Source organism: Arabidopsis lyrata (genome assembly GCF_000004255.2).
Source record: "Arabidopsis lyrata subsp. lyrata unplaced genomic scaffold ARALYscaffold_6, whole genome shotgun sequence".
NCBI lineage: Eukaryota > Viridiplantae > Streptophyta > Magnoliopsida > Brassicales > Brassicaceae > Arabidopsis > Arabidopsis lyrata.
In genome coordinates, this window is record NW_003302550.1 from 2868302 (window position 1) to 2894354 (window position 26053).

A 26053-nucleotide genomic window follows, 5' to 3' on the forward strand; every position below is an offset into this window, starting at 1 on the left:
AATAAGAATGATTTTGTTTTAAAATTAGAATAATTTTTATGATTTCGTAATTTACATATTTTAGAAAAATCAACAATAAGAATACTCTATAGAATATTAATATATGACGTCAAATTATATATGTGAAAAAAGAATTTTGTATTTTTCAAACAGTCAATATAAAGTGAAAAATTTGCGTTAAAATCCGATCTTTGTGAATAGGAATGAGTTTACATGAGATATGTTATCTATAAAACAATTTTACATGCACCAAACATGGTCAGAGAAATCTTATGAAAAAACATTTTCGCATATTTTCTGATGTTCACTTTAATAAAATTAGATCATACAACTTATAAAAATGAATTGAGTAGTCAAAGATAGGAAGGAGAAAAGATATACGATCAATCTTGAAAACTGATTCAAAATCGAATATATTATATGTGAGTCAATATAAGTGAAAAAAATTAATATTAATCATGTTTAAGAAATTAACATATATTGAAAAAAATTAACGTGATTTGTAATACAACAAAAAAAAACTATCTTAAACATCACAAATAAAAATAAAATAATCCAATTGAAAAGTAAAACTGTGTAATAATAATATTTGAGAATGCTTTTTGGAAATTGGAATATTTTTTAATTAGAAACTGGAAATGGAAGAGTTTTTAAATAGAAATAACGATGATATTTTTTAAAAAAATTAAAGGTATTTTTAGATTAGAATAATTTTTATGAGTTAGTATGTTACACATTTGAGAAAAATAAACACTAAGAATATTATCTAGAATCATAATATACGCAGAATTTTATATGTGAAAAGAGAATTTTGTATTTTTCAATTGGTCAAGATAAAATGTAAAATTTGACGTCTGAATCCGATGTTTATAAATAGGAATGAGTATATGAGATTTGTTGTCTATAAAGCAATTTTAAATACATTAAAACATGGTTAAAAAACCTTATGAATAAAATCTCCCCGAATAAAACCTTATAAGTTGTTCACTTTAATAAAAAGATCATGCAACTTATTAAAAAGAATTGAGTATTGAAAGATATGAAGGAGAAAATATATATGATCTATCTTAAGAACTAATTCATAGTAGAATATATTATATGCGAATTAATATAAGGTGAATAGAAAGAAGATTTTGAGAGACGACGAGTAAATCATATAAGATAACGAGAGAAATTATAGTAAAAAATGTGAAAAATGTTTTACTACTTTGGAAAGATAATGAACATGAGTAAACTAAAATCTTTTAAAATTCAAATGATTATATTTATGCTCAAAAATTCGCATTGATAAAAGCTTTAAATTAAAATCTCGCGCAACGCGCGGGTACATAATCTAGTAAATGATAAGTTGGACAAGAAAACACACAAAAACTCTAAGCATGGTTCAAACTTCCCCTTATTTCAAGTTCTACATGGAAAATTTCTTTAAAAAGTCTATAACAACCAAAAAAGTATAAATTTAAAATAAGAAGAGAAGAAACAAATCTAAAGTGTTACAAAAAGTTGGACATGTCTTTAAACTCTTTTAGAGAAACAGACCCAAGCTTCTCTCCCTACCTCATGGTCCCTTTGAACCATATCACGACTTATCGGTTTTATAATTTACCGGCGACCACCAGCAGGTTTTCTGGCCGGACCAGTGTCCTCATCATCGGACTCAATGTCACCGTACTGCCAGATTCCAATTCTCGACTTGCGAGCTTCCTCTTGGAACTTCTCTAAAGCATCAAGAGCAGCTTGTTTGTCTTTGTGCCCCCATTTCTTACGTTTCTCCATTCTCGCTATTCCTTCCTGTTCATCATCATCATCATCATCATCATCAATACCAATTCTTGGAAATGTTTTTTAGACAAGGTGAGAGAAAACCAACCTGAAGCATTGCAGCGTTTACAGAGATCTCATCATCGACAGCAATGAGTGTGATAACAAATTCAGTTCCAGTTCCTTGCCCTTTGACTTTGCCTCCAGATGTGTCTCTTTCTTCTATCACTGCTTTGAACTCTTTACCACTACCCAGCGTTACCGTATGCAAATACTCTCCGGCTTCAGCACCAAAGTCTTCTTCCAAGCTTGGAACCTTTATGTAGGCAAGTCTGCAGAGCTGAGCGAGCCCTGGTGCTGTGGATACAGAAGGGTCTATTGGTCTGATTGCGCTGTATGGAACTGTCTCCTGGTTTCCATAATCGATGTAGAAAACTTCGAATTTATCATCTGGGGATTGAACCGCTGCTCGGGGTGCAGTCACAATCTGAACACAAGTATCGATTGTATGAATAAAGCATGAAGCAAAGAAATTACCGAAACAAAGAAAGTGGATTGGAATTACCATTGCACGGTTCCAGGAGTTATCAAGGCTAAACTGTGCAAGGACGATGTCACCTCTCTTTGGATTAAAGGATCCGATAATGGGAGCGTCTTTAATACTCAAGGATGCAAGCTGGTTCTGAATTGAAGCTACTTTCTGATCTCCAGCAGATTGAACATAGAACCGACCACCTCCAAGTACTTCTGTAACAACAACCTGTAATCGTAGGCAATGAAATGAAAAATGAAGGTTTGCTTTCTATTTATAAAAGAAGATGTGAGTTTTGTGAAGAATCATGTGGATAAAGTCACCTTTAAGGTCTCCTTTTGCCTGGTTTCTACGGTATTTGTATTTCCGTTTGAGACTTCTTCTCCTTCAACATAGTTTTCCCAAATCTGAAAATTTTCAAAATAGTTTAGCAAATAACGTTTTGAAACAGAGGATTTCTTCACTAACATTTATTGCTAGTTACCTTCAGTTTCTGGTTTTTAGCAGATCTCTCTGCCTGTTCAAGAAGATGTGCTTCGGCGATCCTGTCTGCACCAAAGCTAGTCTGCATTTTTGCTAAGCCAGCTTCAAGCAGAACTGTCGCCACATTCGTCCTCGACTCCCACATGGATCCCAAGAAAGTACCGGTTCTATCCACGGTTTCAACTTCAATCTGTGTGATTATAATAGAGTATGAGCAAACCATTATAAAGAATAGGAAACTAAGATGTATTTTTAGATGTGCATTCGGTTTACCTCAACATCTCTCTGCATGATCCTACGTCTCATTACAGAGATAGCCTCTTCTGAATAAGGTTCGCCACGGCCAGGACATCTGACACCAGAGAATGAAAAGGCAATGCTGCATGTTATCTTTGGGATATAAAGCTTAAACCGATGTCCGCTGAGGACATATTCCACAACAGCGGGTATTCTCCTGATTCTTTGCAAGGATGGCAGGAAATCTTTAGCTTTCTTAGCTGCCGCCTGAGAAAAATATATGCTTACCAATTAGATTACTGAAAAAAGACTAGTGAGGAAAATGCGTTTCTTATGTACATATAGATATATATACTAACCACAGTTAGGTCTGTGATGTGCATGGCTGGAGATTCTTTTGCAGAATGGATTCCTTTCTTTCCAGACAGAGCACGAGCTTCAGCAGCCAGAAGAGCATCATAATGGTTTGATCGCTCTTCAAAATCTCTATGTCTAACCACATTTCCAAAACCACGGGCAAGAACAAGCTCAGCAATATTCACACCAACTGGCTGACTGCCATTAACTGCTGCAGCAGATGATGCAGCCACTTCATCAGAATCGCCTTTGGCAGGAGATGGAAGGAACACAGAGCCAAAATCCATGAACCTATCAGCAGCTCCAGATGTGGTAGGACCATCTGCTTGGGTGACTTTCCTTGAGTATTCCATTTGAACAATAACCTGTTGCAGGAAAAGGGAAATCAAATCTTGTTCAAATGTGCGCAGAGAGGCAATGATTAGAGAAAGGCCCAACAGAATACCTGTTTGCCAATAAGCCGTTGTCTCAGAAATTCTCTTGCTTCCCGAGCATAAGGAGCTGGTTTCTCTTCTCGGCGTGGGTTGCCCATTTTGGGAGATCTGATACTCGAAAGACAGACCCGTCTCTCTGCCGCTGGACTCCCAAATGGAACAGCATCATCGGCAACTATAAGACAATCCCCACTCACCACTTCCACTACCTAAAGAGAGATAAAACCAATAACTCAATAACCAGAGGAGAAGGACAGTATTTCAAAAAGAATTTGGCCAGGACATGTTACCTTTCCCGTAAAGTTCTGGTCATGAATTGCCTTAGAGTTTGTAGCTGGAGGAACGTAATTTCCCCACATTTTAACCCTATCTTTCTTGCATTGAAGTTCTGCAGCTTTCAACTTTCTCTTAGCTTCATCCTCCATCATGTTAGCACTCCATTCAACAAATTTTGCAAGACCCTAAGAAAATATATTAGCAGCCAAGGACATTAACTTTGTTTCAATAACATCGAAGATCAAATATTCAGTAATTTTAATATCAGAGATCCAAAACTGACCAGTAGAATTACAAACTATAACATTATGTGTCAACCAAATTTCTCTAAGTAAAAAACTATAACATTGTGTCAACGAAATTTCTCTAAGTAACAATATGAGAAATATAGAGAAGAATATTATATCTAACAACAAAGGTAGTTTCTACCACTAGTAGAGCAAAAACATTTTCAGTCCATTAGCTTAATATGCAATTTATGTTGAAAGCAAAATAACTGCTTAGTGTAAGCACATACATTTTCAACGAGCTCCAAACCTAAGTCTTTAACTGTTTCCCCATCAGAATAATGAACTGAACCAATCAGATTGTTGAATTTGTCAACGCCTTCAAGAATAATGCGAACCTGCAATATCCAGCACAAATTGAGATCATACTAATGCCAAATACAGATAAACAGGAGAGAAGTTGTTGAGAAAAACACTTACATCTCTACTAAGAACACGGTGCTCGGTAAAGTACTTGGCTTCAGTTGCAAATGGATCAGAGGAAACCTCAGACGATGCTGCAGAGGCAGCAAGTCTCTGAGCTGACGTTAGAGGACCTCGTGACTCAGCAGAAACATCTCCATTCGGCTCATCTGGAACTGTCTCAACAACACTTCCATTTGTGGTTCGCCTTCCCATTGATGGAGCCTACAATGAAAGAGAAAAATTGTTGACTGTTCCAAAGTGATAGGTTAAAATGCCAATCTTTCACGTAGAAAGATCAGGGAAACAAGTTTAGTTACCTGAACTCCCGCAACAAATACTTGCACAAACTGGAACTCTGGAAGAAGATAAACCCGAATAGTACTTCCATCACGCACTTGCTCCACAATACCTTCCATAGGCTTGCCCTTGTTTGCAGCTAAAAGGCCCATGGCATCAAAGCCAGCAGAATCCCCAATGGCAGAAGGAGGAAGGTTTCTGATAGATGCCTCAGCAGCACCAGGAACCTGGAGTCAGGTAGCATCCATCATCAGTTCAATAGGAGAGTAAAGAATTAGGAGAATAAAGTAAGGAAGATAAGACCAACCTTGCTCCAACGACCATATCCTTCCTGCTTGGCCTGCTCTTCGAGCTGTAGCAACTCTTGAATATAAGGACTAACCTTGTCCTGATTCTGCTGACCTGGCTCCCTAACCTGTCATGTCAGAAAGCTAAGAAACCACACACCATAATTCAGACAACACCATCTACAGTGAAAGAAAAAGCTTATCACCTTTGCCCAACCATTTTTAACAACAAGCTTAGCAAGATTTTCATTGCCAAGGAAAACAGAGCCAAATTCTCTTCCAGCAATAGCTTCCACTTTGTAATCAACTTTGAATGCAACCTCCTGTCAAATAAAATAAAAACACATACTTAAGATGAGAAAATATAGTCACTCACAAGACCTAATGTATAACTAAGTCAAGAAATTTGACTTTGCACCTTTCCTATGCAAAGTTTCCTCAAAAATTCCTTGCTTTCCCATGCAAAAGGCTCATCTATACCTCCTCTGCGGGCCTAAACAGAGGAAAATAAAACAACATGACAGTTAATTCCAACAACAAATAATGTAATCTGCGGTTTAGGGACTTAATAAGCAGAATGAAAAAAAATTCAATATCAAAAAGAATTTTTTATCCTCAATGAAAGCTTTTGTGTCAAACATTATCAAAGGTTAGATTAAACTCACCATCTTAGGTGCCATAAGAGAAGATAAAGTAATGGTCTTTTCCGGTGGAGGTCCAGCTCTGTTGTGGCTCAAAGCCGTGATCACTAAGCAGTCTCCGGAGGTAACAGCCTTCACTCTTCCTTTAAGCCATTGGTTCTCAGTCGTTGTTGCCATGTTCACTGGCTAAGACCTTATACCAAAGACATTTCCAACAAAAAAAATCAGATTAAAACATTTCAAAAGAATCATCATTTGGCCGCATCGTTTATTGCATTAAACCATAGTGCATTGGTAAAAACTATATGATCAAACTTTAATTTGCTCCGATCAGATAATCGAAACTACGAACATGCATCGATACAAAATTTATCACAAAAATGTACATTCGTCTCGATCTGCACTATCAAGTTCGATCGATAAACTATAACGCTAATCTGATCGGAATTGATCGGAAAATATCAAATTGAATCAATGAATGGATAGATCTACAAGAATTCTTCGATAATTCCGACGAACATACCTTGTTTAAACCAAATGAGATATAAAACTAGATCTGGAGAAGAGTCTCTCTTGTTCCCTCTATGTGATTGAATTACAAAAGAGAAGAAGAAGAAGAGAGAAGCTCAAAGTTTGGGCAAAAAGAGTTTAACGGCGGATCTCGAGATGGGAAGAGAGCTCAGGGGATTTGTGCAGAGGAGCTAAAAGAAAGAAATCAATATAATAAATACAGAGGAAAGAGGGAAGATGACTAGTATTTGTCTAATTTACCCTCGCTATTTCGAATAAATTACGGGTAGGTGCCATTTTGTTAGATTTTGTTTTTTACGGAAAAGAGTTGGTTTTAAGGTCGTACCGAGGAAAGTGAATATCCCACTTGTCTATTTCACTTTACAAATTAAGAAAAATCAACCCTAAAAGCCTACTTACCAAATTTTGCATACCTAGTCCTTGTGATTATTTTTCTTTTATAACTAGACAGACATTATAGGTAAGTAAACAGTGTCATATTGGATTCAGATTACACAAAAAAAAAAACATTTTGGCTTGACTTCTTTATAAAGAATAAGATAGAAGATATCAAAAAGCCACTTAGCTATTCAAGCTAATCCATTGATTAGTATTTTTTGTTACGGGTTTGTTATTAGTGTACTAGTTTATCCGGTTTGATCACATTTCCCCTATTCGGTTGGCTAACGATTGGATAAATACTTAAAACAGATTATTCTTTTGTGGTCAAATATTTCTTCCGATTCTCTCCATTTATGGTTTACAGTTTACTTTTGAATTCGTATTTTTTTTCTCTAATTATATTTTTGTTATTAAGTGTTGCTTTTGAAGGTTACATTTAAGGACAATTAATCTGTAAGACCAAGGAGCTAAATTGCATATGATAATAAATAAGAGCAAAATTTGTAAAACCCCGAAATAATGATCAAGTCAACTTTTTCTTTGGGGTTAAAAAAATGGAAAACTACAAAATGTATCAAGTCAACTTGCATCGTTGAAATATCATTATTTATTGGTAATAAAGAATGGGATCTGCCGAAAATGTTTTCATGGACTCTAAAAGATTTTTGGTACTAAACTTTTTCAGATTAAGGTAAATCATTCTAAAGGATAAATATACGTTTGATCTATTGTTTTCAGGTTTGGATTATGCACCCTAATATTTTGTTTTCCGACGAAAAAAGCTTTTATTACAGAGAGTAGAAGTTGACATCGAAATTAGAACGCGAAGGTCGCTAAGTCAATGGTAGTACAATAAATTCCCACCAACAAAACTCGCCGAACACACAATTTATTTAATTAAAATTCTGTACCCACGCAATTCCCATTTCCACTTCTAGTAAAGCAAAAAATGCAAATTTCAAACACATACACGACAGCGACATAAAAAACGAATAAAAAACACGTGTATATTTCCACTTTTTATATCAGCTCTAGCTAGTTCCAAATTTCCAATCACCGTCAGTCACGTTCGATATGGAAACAAAACCCTTTCACGGATCAATCATTAGACAAAATCCCAATGTATTAATTTATAGCCACCGCGAAGCATGATCGCCAAAAATGGTCCCAACCATATGTTCATTTCATAACAATGACTTGATAACTCATTGAGACAGAACAATATGTTACTATAACATAACTTCTTTCTAAACAAAACACACAACATTGGTTTGACTATTTCCTAATGTAACAAAAACGATTGGAAAAAACTCAAATGTGTAACCTACGGGGAGGGATTAAAGCCCGAGGCGGATTCGGTATCGAGTCATCAGGTCCAAGATCATCAATAGGCGGTCGCTTTCTATGTGCATCGGTAACCGATTGGTACGCCATACCCAATGCCAAAGCCTACCATACAATTCTCCTTAATTTCAGTTCATTGAGTTGAGCGACATATAAGATATATTCATATATTCGATTGGATGTGCTTACAATGTGATCATGTTCTGGAGGGGCATAAATTCCGGCATTGATCGTTGTCCTTCTCCGGCAACTGTTGGTTGGTGGATCCGATATGTTCTTGAAACCTGTCGGAATCACTAGAACTGGTAAACCGACTAGGTTTCCCATACAGACTTTCTCCCAATCGGTCACATTTCCAATAAACGCATCGACCGTAAAGCTCTTCTCCACTTCTCGAATCAACTTACCACGAGCTCTCTGGGCCTAAACCGGTCAATGCGAGAGATAAATTAACCGGACATAACTATCACAAAACCAACCCATAAACCAATATGACAAGTTGAAATGGACAAAAACCTGAATGTAATCTACTGCTGTAACTACACGAGCACGGCGTAACTCAACCGGCCATTGATCATGAGCTTCAAAGAGATCGTCTTGACCGGCTCTTTGCCATTCATCAAAATGAGCTAACATTTCTACATCCATTGTGAAATTCAATATCCCTTGAACCGATTCCACTGTATAATTTAGCTCAAAAGGAACCATATTGACACCTTTCAACCTAAGAACTTCCACCACCTGAAGAAGTGAAACATCGAATCAACACAAACCAGTTCATTATTGTGATCGCAAACAGTATTTAACAATTTTCTTTACCTTCATGTCAGCATCTTTTGTATATCCAACTGTTAGTTTTGTGATATCCACGGAGAAGGGATCTTCAAACGCTATCTCTCTAGATGAGAGATCATCGGGATCTTTCCCTTTGATAGCGTCAAGGATTACAGCGCAATCCGCTGCTGTTCTACAGAATGGTCCAAGCTTATCCTGTAATAAGAGGAGTTGGAACTTAGAAGTTATATATTCTGAAATTTTCACTCGATTTTATAGCACATTAAGACCACTGATATTTTCACCATACCAGGCTCTCGGATATGCTCATCACTCCGGTTCTACCAACGCTCCCAAATGTCGGACGCAATGCTGTCACGCCACACCGCGCTGCAGGGTATGTTATTGAGCCTGCTGTCTCCGAGCCTATAGCAAAAGGAACCATACCTGAACAAAAAATTTACCCAAAAAGAGGAAAAGGAACTGTTTATATTTTTCAGCTATAGCCAACTGAAACGTAATCTTGATTCATTTTTTGATAATAACTAACCAGCCGATGTTGATGCAGCGGGTCCAGCTGATGACCCGGTAGAGAATTCCTCGATATTCCACGGGTTCCTAGTCCGTCCCCCGAACCAGATATCATCATAAGCCATAGAACCCGCAACGAGCTTTGCTACTAAAACTGCACCTGAAGCTTTTAATCTAGACAAACAAAAAGACCAAGTGTCCAATGGACATTGTAACTTCAATAGAACAAAAAGGAAAATCAATGAACATGGTGAAATTGTTTCTTCGGGACCTTTTGTAAACCCATGCTTCAATATCAAGAACTTGGTCTTTAAAAGAAGTTGAACCCCATGTTGTTCTGTATCGGGGAACCGCAATTGTATCCTTTAAACCATATGGAATCCCGTGAAGAGGTCCTATCACGCACAAAAAAATCATATCAGAAAGTTGAAACACCAATTTGTCACCCATCCATCAAACAGATTATATGGCATTAGAGAAAGATACCGAGATAAGTTCCTTGCGAGAGTAAATCATCAGCTTCTTTCGCTTGTTTGTATGCCAACTCTGCTGTATAAGTAACTACCGCTTCAAGAACATGATTGTACCTTTTTTTTTCAAGAAATCCCCATTAACAACATCAGATCAAGTAAAATTCCTGCAAACATTCAGTGAAAATAGAAGCTCCCTTACCGTTTTAACTGCTTGAGATAAATCCGAACGAGTTCCTCTGAAGTAACTTGTCTCGTCTTTATAAGTTCTCCGAGTTCAAGAACCTGCCATAATGCATTCTCTAGTCAGACAAATCGACCCATCTATCGAAATAACAACCATAAAAAGAAAAGGGTGATGACTTACGCTCATGAATGCGATATCTTCTTCATCTCTAGGGAGTTTTACTCCGGATGCTGAAGGGTATTTGAATCTCTTGCCTTGTACTCGTCGAACTTCTCTGTTCCAAGACGGATTAAACACCAGCGGGGATGGATTTTCCAACCCACCATTCTTAGTAGCGACTAGTTTCCGGTTGGCTCGATATATAGGAATATTCATTTCAGTAGCTCCCTTTGCAATCTCCTGTATCTATATATACCAACACAAACATTAATAAAACTCCATTATCATAACTGATAAGTAAAACATACACTTTCTTACTCAAAGTATGATCTAAACCAAATTTGCTTTCTAAATGAACAAATCTAAATCAATTCAAACCAATCAGGCTAAAACTTGGAAAGCTGATTCCTTGAATCATTACAGAACATAAACAGACTGTAAGAGAATCAAAAGACTTACTTTAGTTTCATTGAAGAATCCAGAATCAATCAACTCAAACATGCTCTGGAGACACTTAGCTTCCATAGTCTTATCTGGTAGTTCAGTTAGAGTGATGTTACTGTAGCAGAGAAGCTTCGAGTCAGAAGGATTTGCGTCGGTACAAAAGACCGTTAAACCTAGGAGGAGGCAGAGGAATAGAAGCGACGCACAAGTACGGCTACGAGGTAGCGAGCCACGCGTCGCTAAACAAGGTCGTGCGCTTGGATCACACGTGGCGATTGATGGTCTCACCATCGTCTCGGCTAGTGATTCGGGATTGATAACGGTGACGGTGAATCGCTCTTTTTGTACTTTTGGGCTAGGTCGCATGGAATCAGAAGCGGGTACGCGGAAGCGAAGCGTTTGGAAACGTGGAAACGATTTTTATAGAAATTATAGAAAGTGGGTACGTGTTGGAAGCGTATATAAAAATTAATATATATATATATATAATAAACATTAAACATTATATCATATAAAAAATTATAATTAACATATAAATCTAATACATAAATTCTAAATATCTCTCTATAATTAAAAATTAAATAGTGTACGCTTACAATCTATATATATAATGGGAGAGTTTCTCTCCTCTTAAGGTGTCCACATCATCACCAAATTAATATTATGGATCCTAATAATTAATAATTATTTCAAATATTTAATTTCATGTTTAATTACATCTAATTATCAAAGAAGTAATCATCAATTAATGCATAGTTTTAAATAAAGGTTATTTGAATAATAATAACACAAGTGTAACATATTTACATATAAAACACTTACATTAATTTTTTGTTAATATATAACTTAAAATGAACATAATCCCTAAATATTTAATTAAGAAATAAAAAATAATTATGAAAATTTCATAGAAATACCAATGTTATTGAAGATGGACAAAAGGCATCTTAATGAAATTTATTATACAATTACAAACAAATAATGACTTATTAAAAATAAAAAACGTTTAAAAACTATCACTTTTAAGAATAATAAGGAAACTTCAAATATAATTTAGGATGAAAACAAATTGAACTGAAATGGAAGGCTATAAGAGTTTTTTTCTTAATAATAAGAAGATATTCATATTTCATGGAAACATTAAATTAAAGAGATAATAATGAAGTGGAAGAAATTTATTTAAAATAATATTATTCTTAGATTAAAAATAAATGGTTAAATGTTATAGTAAATGTATGATTATAAAAGTTTTTTAAGATATAAGAAATAATTAATATTTAAAATTGAAAATTATATTTCAAGAGAGTAATAGTATAAATTCACATTGACGAAAAAATATAAATATTAATTGTATCTTAATATTAAATTATAGTAAAATATAACAATAAAATAATACAATTATATCTATATTATTGTTTGTTTTCTAAATAAAAAAATGAATATGTTTAAATATAGGTAAAAATCTTAATAAGTACTGTTGAGAAAATTTTAACAAATATATATCTTTCGTAAAATTATATTACGTTGAAGCATGAAAACCATATAATTAATAAAAGAAAATAAACTAAAAAGATGAAAATGAGGAAATAGTTTTCAGTTAAGAATCAATTTAATGTTTTATTAAAGTGAGCATAGAAGATAAAAAAGAGTAGATGTTGGGAAGCGAACAAGTGCATCATAGAAGATGACGAAAAATATTTGAAGAGAAATTGAGTAATGCTTGAAGCATTGGATATATGTATGTACATGATAAACGATATTCATCCGATCTATGTATGCATTAGCGGATAGTTTGATTTAGTAAACCAGACTATCATATTCAATATCGGGTTAAATCGTCGAGCTATGTAAGCGTAGTAGGATAGATAAGATTAAGACATTCATGATTTTGTCAAAACTTTCCTTAAGGTATGATGGTCTTGCTTCAATAGGTAAATAATGCTCTCCAAACCTATTGAAGCGGCATGAATATTACGTTTAAATATTTTCATAAATTGATGTTCAAACTCAGCAAATTTTCTTTTAGTATGAGGTACGAATAGGTCAAAACATCAAGACAATTATACTTACAAGATTTGTTTATGGAAATAACTCTCTTTTTGAAAAAAAAAAAAAAATTCATTGATGACTACCAAGACCAATTCATCTTATATAACTTTTGTTATTACGCGGTACCTACTAAATATATTTTATAATATCTATGTTGTATATTGTTTTGTAAAACAAGTATGAATGTATATAGTTTTTAAAATTCAAATGATTATGATTATTCTTAACATTTTGTATTATACCCAGTTGAAATTTGATATCCCGCGCAACGCGCGGGCGAGTAAATCTAGTAGAGAAAAGTTAAATAGTTCAAAGTCAAAAATTTAAGATCATTCTTCATTCTCATTTTACTAATTCCATCAAATAAAATTGTTTAAAATTTTTTTTTACCAATAAAAACATCATCAAACTCAAATTTCTCGAAATTAATTTAATTCAATTAATCATTTCAACATCTCCCCAATAAATGATCCATGCTGCTATCATTTTTCTAACTATGATATTTTAAAAAATAAAATAAAAAATTAGTATGCAAAATTAGTTTTGGTTTTTCTTTTGTTGTATAAAAAAACTATCAAAAATAATTTCTTATTTCTTATTTATTTTGTGACATCAAATTTTTTAAATGGAATCGCAACGGACGCAACCTTCCAAAATAGAATCGTAAGCTTTCAAGGAGCTTCCAAAATAAATTTTTTAGAAGCGTTATGGAAGCGAGATTTCGAAAGCTTCCGAGAGCTTCCGATTCCGACTAAGATTCCGAAGCGGGAAGCGGACGTCCAACGAAGCTTCCGTGCTTCTAAGCTTTTGGGTGAGGAGATAAAAAAGAATCAGACGGCCGTTGACTTTGACGCTGCTCCGGTGAGGAACTCAAATTGAATGATAAAATTGGAAACCGGCTAAATTGATCATAAATTACTTAATTAGACGATAAATGATTTTCCCAAAAAAAGGACAATTATTAAAATAGACCGAAAATCATAGTAAAATTAAAAAATAGACCAAATCTTATAAAAGAAAATAACTAGGTTTTTTTCAATGAAAAATCAAAAAATATTTTATCCAAAAACTATCCAAACTATCCAATAGAAATACTTTATCCGAAAACTATACATTAAAATCTACAAAATAACAGGGCAAAACCAAATCTATGAGACTACTTTTCTCAATAAATTTATCCAATAATTTTATTAAAAAAATATACATGAAAATCTATATAATATAACTCGGTGAAACTAAATCAACCTAATATCTCTGCAAAATCAGTTTTTTAACTTTACCAAACAAATACTCTCTCTGTTTCAGAATATATGATGTTTTAGAGTTTTTATTTTGTTTCAAAATATATGATGTTTTGCAACTTTCTATGCAGTTTTAAATGTATTTGATATTTTATGGTTGTTTGTATTCTGCAGTCTTTTCTCTAATTGGTTGAATTTTTAAAACCAAATATTAAATGATAGTTTTAAGAAAGCAAAATAAATTTTCTTAAAATGTGTGATTTCAAACAAAACTTCATATATTTTGAACCAGAGGAAGTATATATTAAAATCTATATTGTAAACTATCCATCAAACGACTATACATTAAAATCTAAATTACTTCACCAAACAACTATATTCTCCTAGATAACTTTTTAACAAAACTTTAGCAAAGACTTAATCTTTAAATAACTTTCCAAGAGAATTATGCACAAAACGTTATAAAGTATATGAAACTATGCACATACCTATTTTTTTGTGGAACTTTTTTTTTTTTTTTTTTTTTGTCATCTGTAATTAAATAGTGCTCAAAAGAGCCATTCTTGTGGAATGTTGTTTACATAAGTGATATGAAGCGGTTCCGTACGAATTTTTTGTGCCAGATTATCCGCTTTTGCATTTGCACAACGAGAAATTAAAGATAAAGAGAAGGTAGAGAACTCTTCCTTGTCGCTCTGAAATTCCTCCAGATACACTAAGAAGGCCGGCCATTCGGTTGGGGAAGACACCATCTTCACCAGGTCAGAACAGTCTGTAAGGAATGCTACCTCTTGATTATCTGCACCAATCATACACTTCATCGCCCAAAGGAGGGCCTCGAATTCGGCATGTAGCGGAGATAGGCTTCTACGGAGGTTGGCAGCTCTCATTGTTGATGGCTCACCGTTTGATGGTGTACAAAACCACCCTATCCCGGAAAACTTGTCGCTGTCTTTCCAGGATCCATCCACAAAATAACGGTATCCTGTAAAATCCGAATCTAAGGACACCCCCCTCGTTTGAGGCCGATTTGGAAATTCCACTGAAGCTTGAGTTTCAGTATGAAGCTCCACTTGAGCTGAGTGCCAAAATTGTGCCTCTCTTTCCGCTAACCGTAAAACCTCTAACGGATCGTTATCCACATTTTCAAACAATTTTTCATTCTGTGCTTTCCAAATATACCAAATAATCCAAGGAAAAGCTATAGAATCAAACTCCGATGGTATTCTCCAAAATAATTGATCCAAGTTTGCAAAAATAGAATCTGTGGGAAAAGTCCCCATAACCGTAGGAATCTGAGAAAGTGCCCAATATTTTTTTGTGGAACTGATAAGTCGTTTCTAAGGAGTTTAGTTTGATAAACACTTATATATACAAACCTAACAACAGAATTCATAGACACTTAATAATATTTTTCATAAATAATGTTTTTAGTAAAAAAATAATAATTTATTTTATGTAAAAAATGCATGTGATCTTTTTTTCTATAATTTTTAATTTTTTTTCATTGTCAATTATGATTGTTCATTGGCTTTTTTGTTTCAATTTTAAAAGATGACGCATGTCGTAAATAATAAACTCCAACCGTGTCCTGCAGTCTGCATCTAACTTTTATTAAATACAAATTAAATAAAAGAGAGAATAATAATTAATTTATTTTATGTATATAATTGTCCAGCTAGATTGCTTCGTTGCCTCAAAAAGAAAAGGAAAAAAACAAAAACAAAGCTTTCCATTTGTGAAGAATCGGACACCTTCTTATCGTCTTCTCCATCGTTTCTCCCTGAAGATTTGTTCTACTAGCTTTTTTGGGTATATCTTTTACTTGAATCTCTAACCATTAAAGTTCTTCCATTAGTTTTTTATTTACATCTAAGTTTCTTTGTGTTGAGTTTGATTAATGGGATCGTACTTTTCTAAAGTTCTAGCCTTTTTAAACGAAAAAAGCAACTTTTCGTGATTTTTTTTTCAATTGAATAGCTTGATTTGGAAATTTTACTATTCAGGCTGTTGTTTTCCCTTTTTATGCGTTTGTCTATTTTCTTGCTTTTCTCTTGTTCTTCAAGGCGATGAACCAGAAAAGTTTTGATTTTGATTTTGATTTTTTTTCATTTAGCTCTGATTGTTGCCAAATTTGTGAAAATGTTGTGAAAATAGGCGATAGATTCGCAGATCAATAGCTATTCCTAAGTTGTTGAGTTATATAACAGGTTCATTGATGCAGAGTTGTTCTTGTCTAAACTTGATAGTTTCAGTAATGCGGCTTTCTCAGGATCTTTTTGGCTATTATTGGCTGTGATGGACTCATTCTGATCTTTTACTGTCTCTTTGAGTACTGAACCGCAGATCTCTTGACATATTCATATTTTTGGTTTTCTGCTTGTGTTCTTTGGTTTTTAGGAGTGAATTCTATCTATCTAATTTCTCATTCTTCAGGTTCAGTTTCATAATTTATACAAGATGCAGCTCAAGGCCCCTGAACATCAGGTTGCAGGACACATTGCTAAAGACGGGAAGCCTGGTCCCCTCGTGGATGACAAGGGTCGGTTCTTCAAGCCACTTCAGGGTGATTCTCGTGGCGAAATCGAGGTAAAGTTCTACGAATCTTTCTCATCAAACACAGAGGTTCCAGAACACATCCGTAGATATTTCCCGGTGTATCACGGCACACAAGCAGTTGAAGGTTCTGATGGAGCAGCCATGATTGTGTTGGAAAATCTTCTTGCAGATTTCTCAAAACCATCAGTAATGGATGTTAAGATGGGTACAAGGACATGGTATCCTGAAGCTTCTGAAGAATACATCCAAAAATGTTTAAAGAAAGACACGGGTACCACAACCGTGTCAGCGGGTTTCAGGATCTCTGGTTTTGAAGTGTTTGATCACAAAGAATCGAGTTTCTGGAAGCCCGAGAGGAAGCTTCTTCGTGGGCTCAATGTGGATGGAGCGAGATTGACTCTGAGGAAGTTTGTATCATCTAACTCACTTTCGGACATCGGGTCAAAACCTGACTCTGCTTTTGCCTCAAGTGTTTATGGCAGTTCCCACGGGATCTTAACACAGTTGCTGGAGCTCAAGAACTGGTTCGAGAACCAAACGCTCTACCATTTCAACTCTTGTTCGATTCTAATGGTCTATGAGAACGAATCCATCTTAAAGGGAAATGATGATGATGATGCTCGACCACAAGTCAAACTGGTGGATTTTGCTCATGTTCTTGATGGTAATGGTGTCATTGACCATAACTTCTTGGGTGGTCTCTGTTCTTTCATAAACTTCATTCGTGATATTCTTCAGAGCCCAAATGAGTCTGCAGAATCTTAGATTAAGTTATTTTTGTTTGTTTGTTATGGTTTTGGCTGATTCCAATTTTTGGATATAAACTTATGTCTCCTTCATATATGTTACTTGATTACCTAAAGAGCATAATACATTCGTACTCTTTTCTCAAGAGTTTTACAATTCTAGGCATATAAAAAAGTTTCCATATTTGGTTTCTACTTTGAGTCTTTGATTGTGATTTGTGAAGAAATACTACTAGTCTACTACTACAGCTTAAATAAAAGTTAAGACCCAAAAGAGGAAATAATTCAGACTACTAGTAAATTTCGTAAATAATTAAGAGTTTGTTTGCACTTTGCAGTGAAAAATCCCAAATATTACTAGAAGTGTAGGGACTAAAATGAAATCGTCTTTCTATTAAAATCACTCTGCTCTCTCTGCGTTTCCCTTTTCAAAATTCCAGTCTCGCGCGCATCGTTGAAGAAGAAGAAGAAGAAGAACACGACGATTGACTAAGAATGGTGCTACTATGTTTCGTCTTGGATCTGCGGAATATCTCGCCTTCGCTGATTGGAGATCTCAAGCAGGTCTCTCTCTCTATTTCCATTGTCTCTAGAAATTTTTGAATCTATCTGTTGATCCAATTTGATTGTTGATTTCGTTACCGAAGCTTGAATTTGAGATTGTTGCTATGAATTTCGTCTAGATGAAGCTCGGATTTGATTGTTACTGCGAATTTTGTCTTCACGAAGCTTGAATTTGATTGTTGCTGTGAATCTCGATTTTGATTGTTGCTGCTCGATTCTGAATCTCGGATTTTTGATTGTTGCTGCGAATTTCTTCTTCGTTTATGAATATTGAATATTGATTGTTGCTGCGAATTTTGTTGTAGTCGTTTCTGAAACTCGGCAATTTACACGCAATTTCGTCTCCGGTAGATTCTCTCACTGATCGGATCGGTTTGTGTTATATCTCGAAAGATCGGATTTCTGGAAACGATCAGGTCATACTCGTCATCGATCATTGTTTCCTTTTATTTTCAGTGGTTTGTGTATGGTTTTCATGTTTTTTTACGGATCTAGCAGTTGAAATTTGCCTACACTCCTACTGGAAACTTCTGTCTTCGAGACTTCCATCACGCTATGAACAGCTTGCCTTTGGATTCGTTTGTACCTGAGATCGATGAATCGGGAGCCATATCTTGCAGAGGTCTCTCTTCCTTTCTTTATCTATCTGTTTCCTCTTAGCTTCCTGGTTAATTTCATGATCTCTAATCATATTGAATTTTTCATAGATCTTAAGCTATCAAGTGTTCTGTGTGATCGAGCTTTGTACTCGTGGGGAGGTAGAGACATTATGAGGAAAGTTATTGTGCTGAGTTCTTGCTTCCCTGAAGATATGGATTCTGAAGCTAGAAACACTCTTATGGTTAGTCAAATGTGTCAAATACTGTATTAGTTAGTGCTTTAGCTTGTTTCCTCAGTTCTGAGTCTTTTTGCTTCAGGCTGCAGCAGATAAATGTGTGTCAGTTGAGTTTCTTTTGTTTGAGAAGCAAGGAAGCTATGTGAGCTATACGCAGGAGAAGATTAATAGATTCCTCAGATGCTTATCGGATCTTGACAATTGTTCATTTCAAACCTGTATCCCTGGTAGGTTCCAAATAACTGGCTGTTTCTCATTTTTCTTTTCATACACAGTAATTAAATTTCGCATAATTTGATGACTGGCTCTTTAAAAAAGATTGCCAGGCGACTTTAATCATTTGAATCTATTATCTGTAAAGAGGTTTTGAATCCAGCACGAGATAACACAAGAATAGTTCTGAAACTGATCTGTTTATGAATTCAGATGAAAAATCACTTCATGGCCTTGAAAAGAGATGGCTTCAGGAGCTAAAGGATGACACTGGAGAATCACTGCAGGCTCAGATTATCTTCAAAAGTAACATAGTTGGTTCAGTGAACAAAATCTTCTGCAATCTCACCGCAGCCACAAATCAGATTGTTGACGGATTTAGCCCTTGTCGAGTACTGAGCCATACCCCTAAATTTGAATCTCTTATCTCCCAATAATTAGTTTTTGCATCGTTAGGCATTGGATACTGTCATAATGTAGGTTTTATAAGTTACTTCAGCTAATACTTTTCCATCTACAGTTTTTGATCCTCTGTGTTGCTGTTTACAGACATGCAGGTGCCATGGATTCCCATTACTAGATTCTGTGAAAAACACCATGGAGAATCTGAAATGCTCCATAACCAACCATGAACTTGGAAAGTATGATGTGATTGAAAATTCCGTGAAAATTGGCGACAGAACTGTCTTGTTTTTACCTTCAATCCATAGCCTCCAGAAACTTCATCCAATCTCTTCCCAAGTTGATTTCCATGTCATAGAGAGGACTAATCTAACTTCTCTCAGTGAAGGTAAGGGTTTTAGCTAATCTACAGCGCTCTCTTCTTTTGACTTCGGTTCTTGCCTCCAAAATAGAGAGCTTGATTCAAGTATATATACTACTCTGACGTAGGCCTACTACTTGGGACACCTTACATTGTAAGCCCTTCAACTTGTCATGAAACAGAAGCTTCTTCAGAAGAAATGGACCAACCAGATTTGAACACTCAGAGTAAGCAGTGTTTTTCCCTAAAAAAACCACATTCAGTAGCTCAGGTGTAGCCAATAAAAATACCCAATGACTCATACTTTTCCTAAGCATCTAGAAATACAGTTTTTCAGGGACTATGTGGTGCACTATATTCAATGGACCAAGGCTTGGTTTGTTCTTCAAACTGTAATATAAACACCATGACAGCCGTCGAATTTCATTGTTATTACGTTCTTCAACCGTCTGAAAAGGGTCCAATGCTTCTGAGGGTAAGAATTCAGTACTCTGACCCTCTTCCTTGATCAAACAGCATTAGCCTTTCTGAATAGTATTCTCCATATGATATGATAAGTTTGTGTTATGTCTTGAATTGGGAAGTTTCTTAGTTTTAACAGACAAAACTGTTTGCAGAGATTGGCAGGGTCAGAGGAAGTCCTTCCTATTTCCAATGTCAGTCAGTTTGCCGAATCCTCTATTCCTAGAGAAATCGAGATTTCTGTCAAAGGCGCTTTGTTAGAGGTCGATTTCATTTAAATATGTTGATGATATTCATATTTAGTATTTAGACTTCTAACTTGTCATTTCTTTCTGAAATTTAAGCAGATTGAATCAACGGATTACAATCCTCTGATCCACAACAGGGACTTCCACCAGAAACTGAACCTCATTGTGAAAGAAAGTCTTCAATTTGGGTGATTATTCTCCTCCCATCTTATCTTCTCTTCATTATTAGAATTCCTGAAAATATGCTACAGATCTCTAACTTCTTTTCTTGTTTCTGGAAGTTCATTACACTCCAACACGAAAGACGCAACATATGAAGTGAGCTCAGTACTTTCAGATTCTGTAGTTCCGACGGCACAGACATTTCCAGACATAGTAAATCCAGAAATGCTTAAGGAAGTTCATATAATTGATGAAGAAGACAAAGCAACAGCTTCCATTACTAAAGAATGGGAACAACTAGTAGTCACTGAGGAGGTTCTCATGAAGTCTCCTTCTCCGGTTATAACTACGATCCGCCAAGTTCAATCTCCTATACAGAGTAACAACAAACAGGCTGATATGAAAACCTCGATGATTTTGGAAAGACTTGAAGCTCCGAGGAAGATAAGAGGAAAAGTTGGATCACCAAGTGTAGTCATACATAGTCCCATCTCACCAGATGTATGTGTCCTGACTCAAAAGAAGCCTCTGATTCCTTTTCAGACAACTCAGGTTTCATCAAGCCAGCTCATGAAACCCAGCTTTCAGAGACTGAAAAGAAAGCCAAAGTGAGCTTTAAGTCGCTCTCAGGGTAAGATTCTGCTCTTCTTCTGCTTTTCTTTTACTTACTCGGTGATAATGACTAGTGAGAATGTTAAAAAGAGTGTTAAGGCTTTTTTGTTTTTGAGCTGAGACAGCGTATAGGAAAGGATCTCGAGGAGACTTGAAGTTTGGAGTAAAGGTAATGTTCTGTAGTTTGAGTTTTAAAATACAAACATGATCTAGTGTTCCTTTCTTTTTTTATACAAAAACCAAAGCTATATCAAATCTCACTATATATGTACAATTTCAACTATATCAAATACTCTTGTTATATATATCCAAACGTAATTTTTTTAGAAATTCTCTTTATGGAAAGTGAACTTGGTAGAGGTCTTATGAGAGAAATCCAGTGATAAGTGTCTTAACTCTTTCACTAATCCAGCTGCTCCGCAATAAAACACTCCTGCCAATTTTACCAAACATTCATATGATGTGCATATGCGTAAATAAAATGAGATTGATTGTTTGTTAGTAAGAAACTCACCGACTTTAGTCTTGGGATGATTCACAGCGATCCTTTTGAAAACGCTTCTCCAGTTTGGCCTAGCGAAATGGGACATAACACGTGTTCCTGACACAACGTCCACTCCGTGCTTAGCATGGTTCAGAGACTGGAGCATCGTGATTAGTGCGGACCTTGCGTCTCCTTCCTCGTAGACGCTAGTGCAGTAATTATGCAGCTCAATCACTTTGTTTCGGTCTGTTTCGGTCACTTCGTCCATCACGTTCTTGAACCAGTCAAACGACCCTTGCTCTCTTGTGACCCAGTAGAAGTAAGCTCTCTTGGTTATGAACGTCTCACTTTTTCTTGATGGAGAAACAGGAGGTGTGACCATATTGTGGATCGGTGACTGTCTTCGGTTACTGCCTTCTTCTACACCTTTCAAGTGATTGATTATGTCCTTCACAATACTGATCATTGGAGTAGCACCAATTCCTAGACCCACTAGTAGAAGAACTTCAAACTTCTTGTAGTCTTGTGCTGGTGCTCCATATGGACCGTCGATTAGGATTCTTGGAAAGCTAAGGAGAGATCACAATTTAAAAGCAAAAATGACAAAGTTAGAGAATTAAAATATGTGCTTCAGTGATTTGCAATTAAAATAGCTAGAGAATAACTGTAGAATAGTTAGTTACTGATAAGACTTACTTAGGAATGTTATCCCAGTCCCTCGAGTCGGCTCTGTTCAGTCTGTTTTCATCAGGAGGGCGTGGCTTACACACCTTAGGTTAAGAGGAAATCAATAAATTACATATTTGGACACAATTAATCTCTTGTGTTTATGTCTAGAGTGAAAATGGAGTAAAGTACCTCAGAGAATAAAGATCTTAATTCCTTAGTCCAGTCTCCTAAAACCCTGATGTGTACACTAAGGTAGTCATCTCCTGGAGCTGAGGTAATTGAGAATGGATGCCTATTTATATGTAAACCAATGTTCAGTTTTGTTTCCATACAAATGTCTTCAGATAATATGAGAGTTTTTCTTATTTACCATTCTAATGTAGAAACTGCAGAACAGTTGAGATACATGTATTGTCCGCTCTTGTATCTGAAGTTGGTTGGTCTTGACAAGTGAAGCGACAAGACATTCCCTGGTAACACAGCAACCTGTCGAAGATGTAAGGTAGTAATAGAGATGAATATACAAAGTCCTCCTTTTCTTGGATATCTCAAATTCTCAATATAGAAATGTTTATAGATTTGACCTTTAGTACTGAAACAGCCTCAACGCTTGACCTGAATGCACGAATCAGCCTTTCAAACAAGTAAAGAACCACCGGTACCATCAAATACATCCATGTCTATTAAATCACATGAAAAACAAAATCAGAGTTCATATTGCAACTGTTACAACTTTGTATTGGGTCTAGTGGTTAATAAGTTACTAACCGTTTTCTTGTACCATGGCTTGATGATGAGGTATACGTAGAATCCGTGAACGACAAGAAGCGAGTAGACGATAACAAACAAGTGGTGAGAGTACCAAAAGGCATTGAAGCCTGTTATTTTCTTCAGTGGTCCAGGAAGGTTGAGCTTATTACGTCTGAACCATGTAGTAGCCAATGTAAAGGCTATGGTCATTAGTATAACCATTCCAATCCCGGTAACTCCTTCTACCGATTGCACAAAGTCCAAATATCTCTTTGTCTGTGGCCCAAAATACATTTCCATTGGCTTATACTCGTCTTCATCTGCAGCTATCAGCCGGGGGAAATCACAGGCTAAGTGAGATGTAGCATGGATTCCTACTCCAATTGAGATTCCTATTGCTATGACCTGTGTAAGATTCAATCATAAGCATTCTTCTATATATCGGAAACTTCTTTTTTATTCTCCAGGAAGCTAAAACATTACCTTGTGAAAATTGAGGCTGTCATCGAAAGGAACAATAGCACTTAACTTGGTTTTGGTCCGGAGCCAAGTGATGGTGTTCCTACAAACTGGTAACAAAATCATAGCCATGTTTAGTTTAAGCGTCTCTGCAGCTCCTTTAGCTATACAAACACAAACTCCCATAACTTGGTAAGCGGATCTTTTTCGATACTCCATAAACTTCCACGTGAACAACCCCGCCATAGCACCTATCCATAGAGCCATCACCCACACTCTCTTCCAATTATCGAACAAAAAATACTTCATCCCTCTGCAAAAACGAGCCCCAAGATTCCTACTCTGCGGAACCATGAGATTCTGACTTAGCATCTTGCTCAGCTTCTTACTCTCCCCATCTCTCACATCCGGCATCGGCGCTTGCAATAGAAGTATCTCGAGATTCTCTATCTGTTTGGCATTGTAGCAAGTGCCTCCAAACACATCAAAAAACACTCACAAACCAAACTTTTCTAACTAAAAAAGATTAATCAAAACAAACCTCATTCACAAAACTTAACATACCATGATGTACCCATAATGATAAGGATCTAGTTCTTCCATAATCAAAGCAGCATATTCTTCAGCTTGTCTCCGAATGTTATCCAGCTCGTTTGCAGAAGCACTTAGAGTTATAATCTGTACACAAATAGAAAAATTACTTATGAAGACACAAAGAGCTTCAAGATTTCTGATACCAATCACTATAAAAATCAAGATTCTACCTCTCTTACTTCTGCTTCATTCAACCGCCCATCCGAATCCTTATCGACCCTAAATTTCATACCATACTTCAATATGAAACTAAAAGTTCATATCGGATATATAAAGAAATCGAAAGAAACATTTACATTGCGAAGAAAGTTCGTAGCCTCGAGTCAAAATCTTGATCAGTGATCTGCTTCCAGAACTCTTTAAGCTCATTCATGTTTATTAAATCTCCGCTTACGTTCTCCCTCCTCGCTAAAGCATCGAACAATGCCAACGCAAACTCCGTCGATTTCATCCCTGCCACAGAATTTATGTAATCATTGAAATTTCAAAACAGAAAACATTGAAACACTCTGCTAGTCGCTTCTGCTAACCTATACATTCACCGAATTTAGATCGGTGTAATAATCCGTTCGTAGTCATTGTAATCACATAAAACCGTTTCTCAACTTCAGGCCAACCAGTGACACCATCAGTCTTGGTGATGAATTTGAGACCTTTGAGAGCTTGCTCTGCTCTAGATTTCGAACGGCGCAGCCTAGCTATCTGCGGCCGCGGTGGTTTTCTTGCCGAAGACGACGAAACGGAAGAAGCAACTCGTTTCAGTTCGGTAGAAACCGAAGAAGCCAAGCGTTTCAATACCGAGTTACTCCTCCCTGAACGACCTTGTCTCAGAAGCGATTGATCCTCATAAATCGATCCGGCGCCTCGATGGTCCGGTGACTTCATGCCGTACACGGAGACAGAATCTTCGTGGATATCAAGCGTGATCTCAACGTATGGTTCATCTTCACCGTAATATCTGCTCGTCGACGCCGACGACTGTCCTCCGTACGGCGTCTCTGTGTAGTATCTAACGTTTTCGAATCCTAACTTTTGAAACTCACTTCGATTCATCAAATCTTTCTTCATCCTCTGGTTTAAGAAATGTTTTTGGGAAGCTAATGATGCACGAAGAAGAAGAAGAAGAAATTTTGAAAATGTTGAAAACCAGAGAGACGAACTTATGTAAATGGTTAAATTAATCACACCGGAATACCAAAAGCATACACTAACACTAAGAAATTAATTTAAACAATTGAAAATGTATAAAACCAGCCTATGAATCTTCTTAAACAAATGAAGAAAAATTCAAAGTAGCATGAAAGGAGACTTTATCTTGTTTATTGTATTTTTGGGGTTGGTTAGAAATTTTCTTAAGAGTTGTTAGTGTACTTTCTTCGTGGTCAAATCTCCCGCGCATTATCGGACCACGTCCAATATGAGACTAATTTCTATGGTCAGGTTTTACAAATTTTAATTAGCTTTGTCGTCGTATTCGCTCACGTTACATCTAATCTAATCAAACATCGAAATCTATATCTGTTGACAAACAAAAAAAAACATCGAAATCTAATTTAAAATATAACTTTCCATATCAATCATACATTTAAATTAATTATTCAACCCACCTGCTTAATAAAACATAGCATTTTCTATTCACCAACCACTTGCAAAAAAAAAAAAAAATATATTGATTTTGACCTTTTTTAAAAATGAAAAAAAAATTACGCAGAAGATTATCACGTAATTACATCTTAATAATATCATAATTGGCATTCGAAAACTATATATTAAAATGAAGACCTTAAAAATAGAAGATTATAGTACTTATTAACAGCTGTGTTAA

The 26053-nt window shown here is 35.7% G+C and overlaps 5 protein-coding genes across 9 annotated transcripts; 2 read left to right on the forward strand and 3 right to left on the reverse strand.

Annotated features, from left to right (window-relative positions):
- Positions 1-1348: 1348 nt before the first annotated feature.
- Positions 1349-6707, reverse strand: LOC9307336 (ribonuclease TUDOR 1). Its single transcript, XM_002873259.2, has 17 exons — positions 6521-6707; positions 6022-6190; positions 5775-5849; positions 5563-5679; positions 5377-5484; positions 5090-5296; positions 4788-4994; positions 4598-4705; positions 4095-4265; positions 3816-4013; positions 3373-3735; positions 3050-3280; positions 2778-2966; positions 2617-2700; positions 2327-2521; positions 1871-2248; positions 1349-1791 (listed from the first exon to the last, which is right to left on the reverse strand). Exons 2-17 carry the CDS (start codon positions 6172-6174, stop codon positions 1603-1605), a joined length of 2973 nt encoding a protein of 990 aa, XP_002873305.1. The 5' UTR covers positions 6175-6190; positions 6521-6707; the 3' UTR covers positions 1349-1602.
- Positions 6708-8014: 1307 nt separating this feature from the next.
- Positions 8015-13769, reverse strand: LOC9309374 (glutamyl-tRNA(Gln) amidotransferase subunit A). The gene is made up of 12 exons (XM_002873260.2): positions 13680-13769; positions 10834-11173; positions 10396-10620; positions 10231-10313; positions 10045-10145; positions 9830-9953; positions 9578-9732; positions 9338-9474; positions 9073-9243; positions 8770-8994; positions 8443-8676; positions 8015-8358 (listed from the first exon to the last, which is right to left on the reverse strand). The coding sequence occupies exons 2-12, from the start codon at positions 11107-11109 to the stop codon at positions 8221-8223; spliced, it is 1869 nt and encodes a 622-aa protein (XP_002873306.1). The 5' UTR covers positions 11110-11173; positions 13680-13769; the 3' UTR covers positions 8015-8220.
- A 2008-nt stretch (positions 13770-15777) lies between these two features.
- LOC9309375 (inositol polyphosphate multikinase alpha) lies at positions 15778-17570 on the forward strand. Of its 2 annotated transcripts, none has more exons than XM_021020459.1 (2): positions 15778-15920; positions 16545-17570. In XM_021020459.1, exon 2 carries the CDS (start codon positions 16569-16571, stop codon positions 17430-17432), a length of 864 nt encoding a protein of 287 aa, XP_020876118.1. In that variant the 5' UTR covers positions 15778-15920; positions 16545-16568; the 3' UTR covers positions 17433-17570. The 2 variants fall into 2 exon arrangements, with proteins under 2 accessions (XP_020876118.1, XP_020876119.1); XM_021020460.1 differs by lacking the exon at positions 15778-15920 and adding an exon at positions 15927-16440.
- A 79-nt stretch (positions 17571-17649) lies between these two features.
- LOC9307337 lies at positions 17650-21894 on the forward strand. Of its 3 annotated transcripts, none has more exons than XR_002330928.1 (14): positions 17650-17977; positions 18283-18393; positions 18476-18599; positions 18685-18818; positions 18895-19039; positions 19239-19417; positions 19575-19815; positions 19917-20015; positions 20118-20263; positions 20406-20513; positions 20598-20686; positions 20780-21291; positions 21372-21441; positions 21814-21894. XR_002330928.1 is itself a non-coding variant. In XM_021020458.1 (13 exons), exons 1-12 carry the CDS (start codon positions 17909-17911, stop codon positions 21270-21272), a joined length of 1938 nt encoding a protein of 645 aa, XP_020876117.1. In that variant the 5' UTR covers positions 17650-17908; the 3' UTR covers positions 21273-21291; positions 21398-21595. The 3 variants fall into 3 exon arrangements, 1 of the variants encoding a protein (XP_020876117.1); XR_002330927.1 differs by having other exon boundaries at positions 21398-21441; XM_021020458.1 differs by lacking the exon at positions 21814-21894 and having other exon boundaries at positions 21398-21595.
- LOC9307338 (respiratory burst oxidase homolog protein A) lies at positions 21402-25520 on the reverse strand. Of its 2 annotated transcripts, none has more exons than XM_021020457.1 (12): positions 24759-25520; positions 24525-24681; positions 24408-24447; positions 24199-24312; positions 23659-24084; positions 23194-23580; positions 23010-23105; positions 22796-22911; positions 22615-22717; positions 22453-22526; positions 21787-22325; positions 21402-21705 (listed from the first exon to the last, which is right to left on the reverse strand). In XM_021020457.1, the coding sequence occupies exons 1-12, from the start codon at positions 25294-25296 to the stop codon at positions 21596-21598; spliced, it is 2700 nt and encodes an 899-aa protein (XP_020876116.1). In that variant the 5' UTR covers positions 25297-25520; the 3' UTR covers positions 21402-21595. The 2 variants fall into 2 exon arrangements, with proteins under 2 accessions (XP_020876116.1, XP_002873307.2); XM_002873261.2 differs by having other exon boundaries at positions 24399-24447.
- Between the last annotated feature and the right edge of the window lie 533 nt (positions 25521-26053).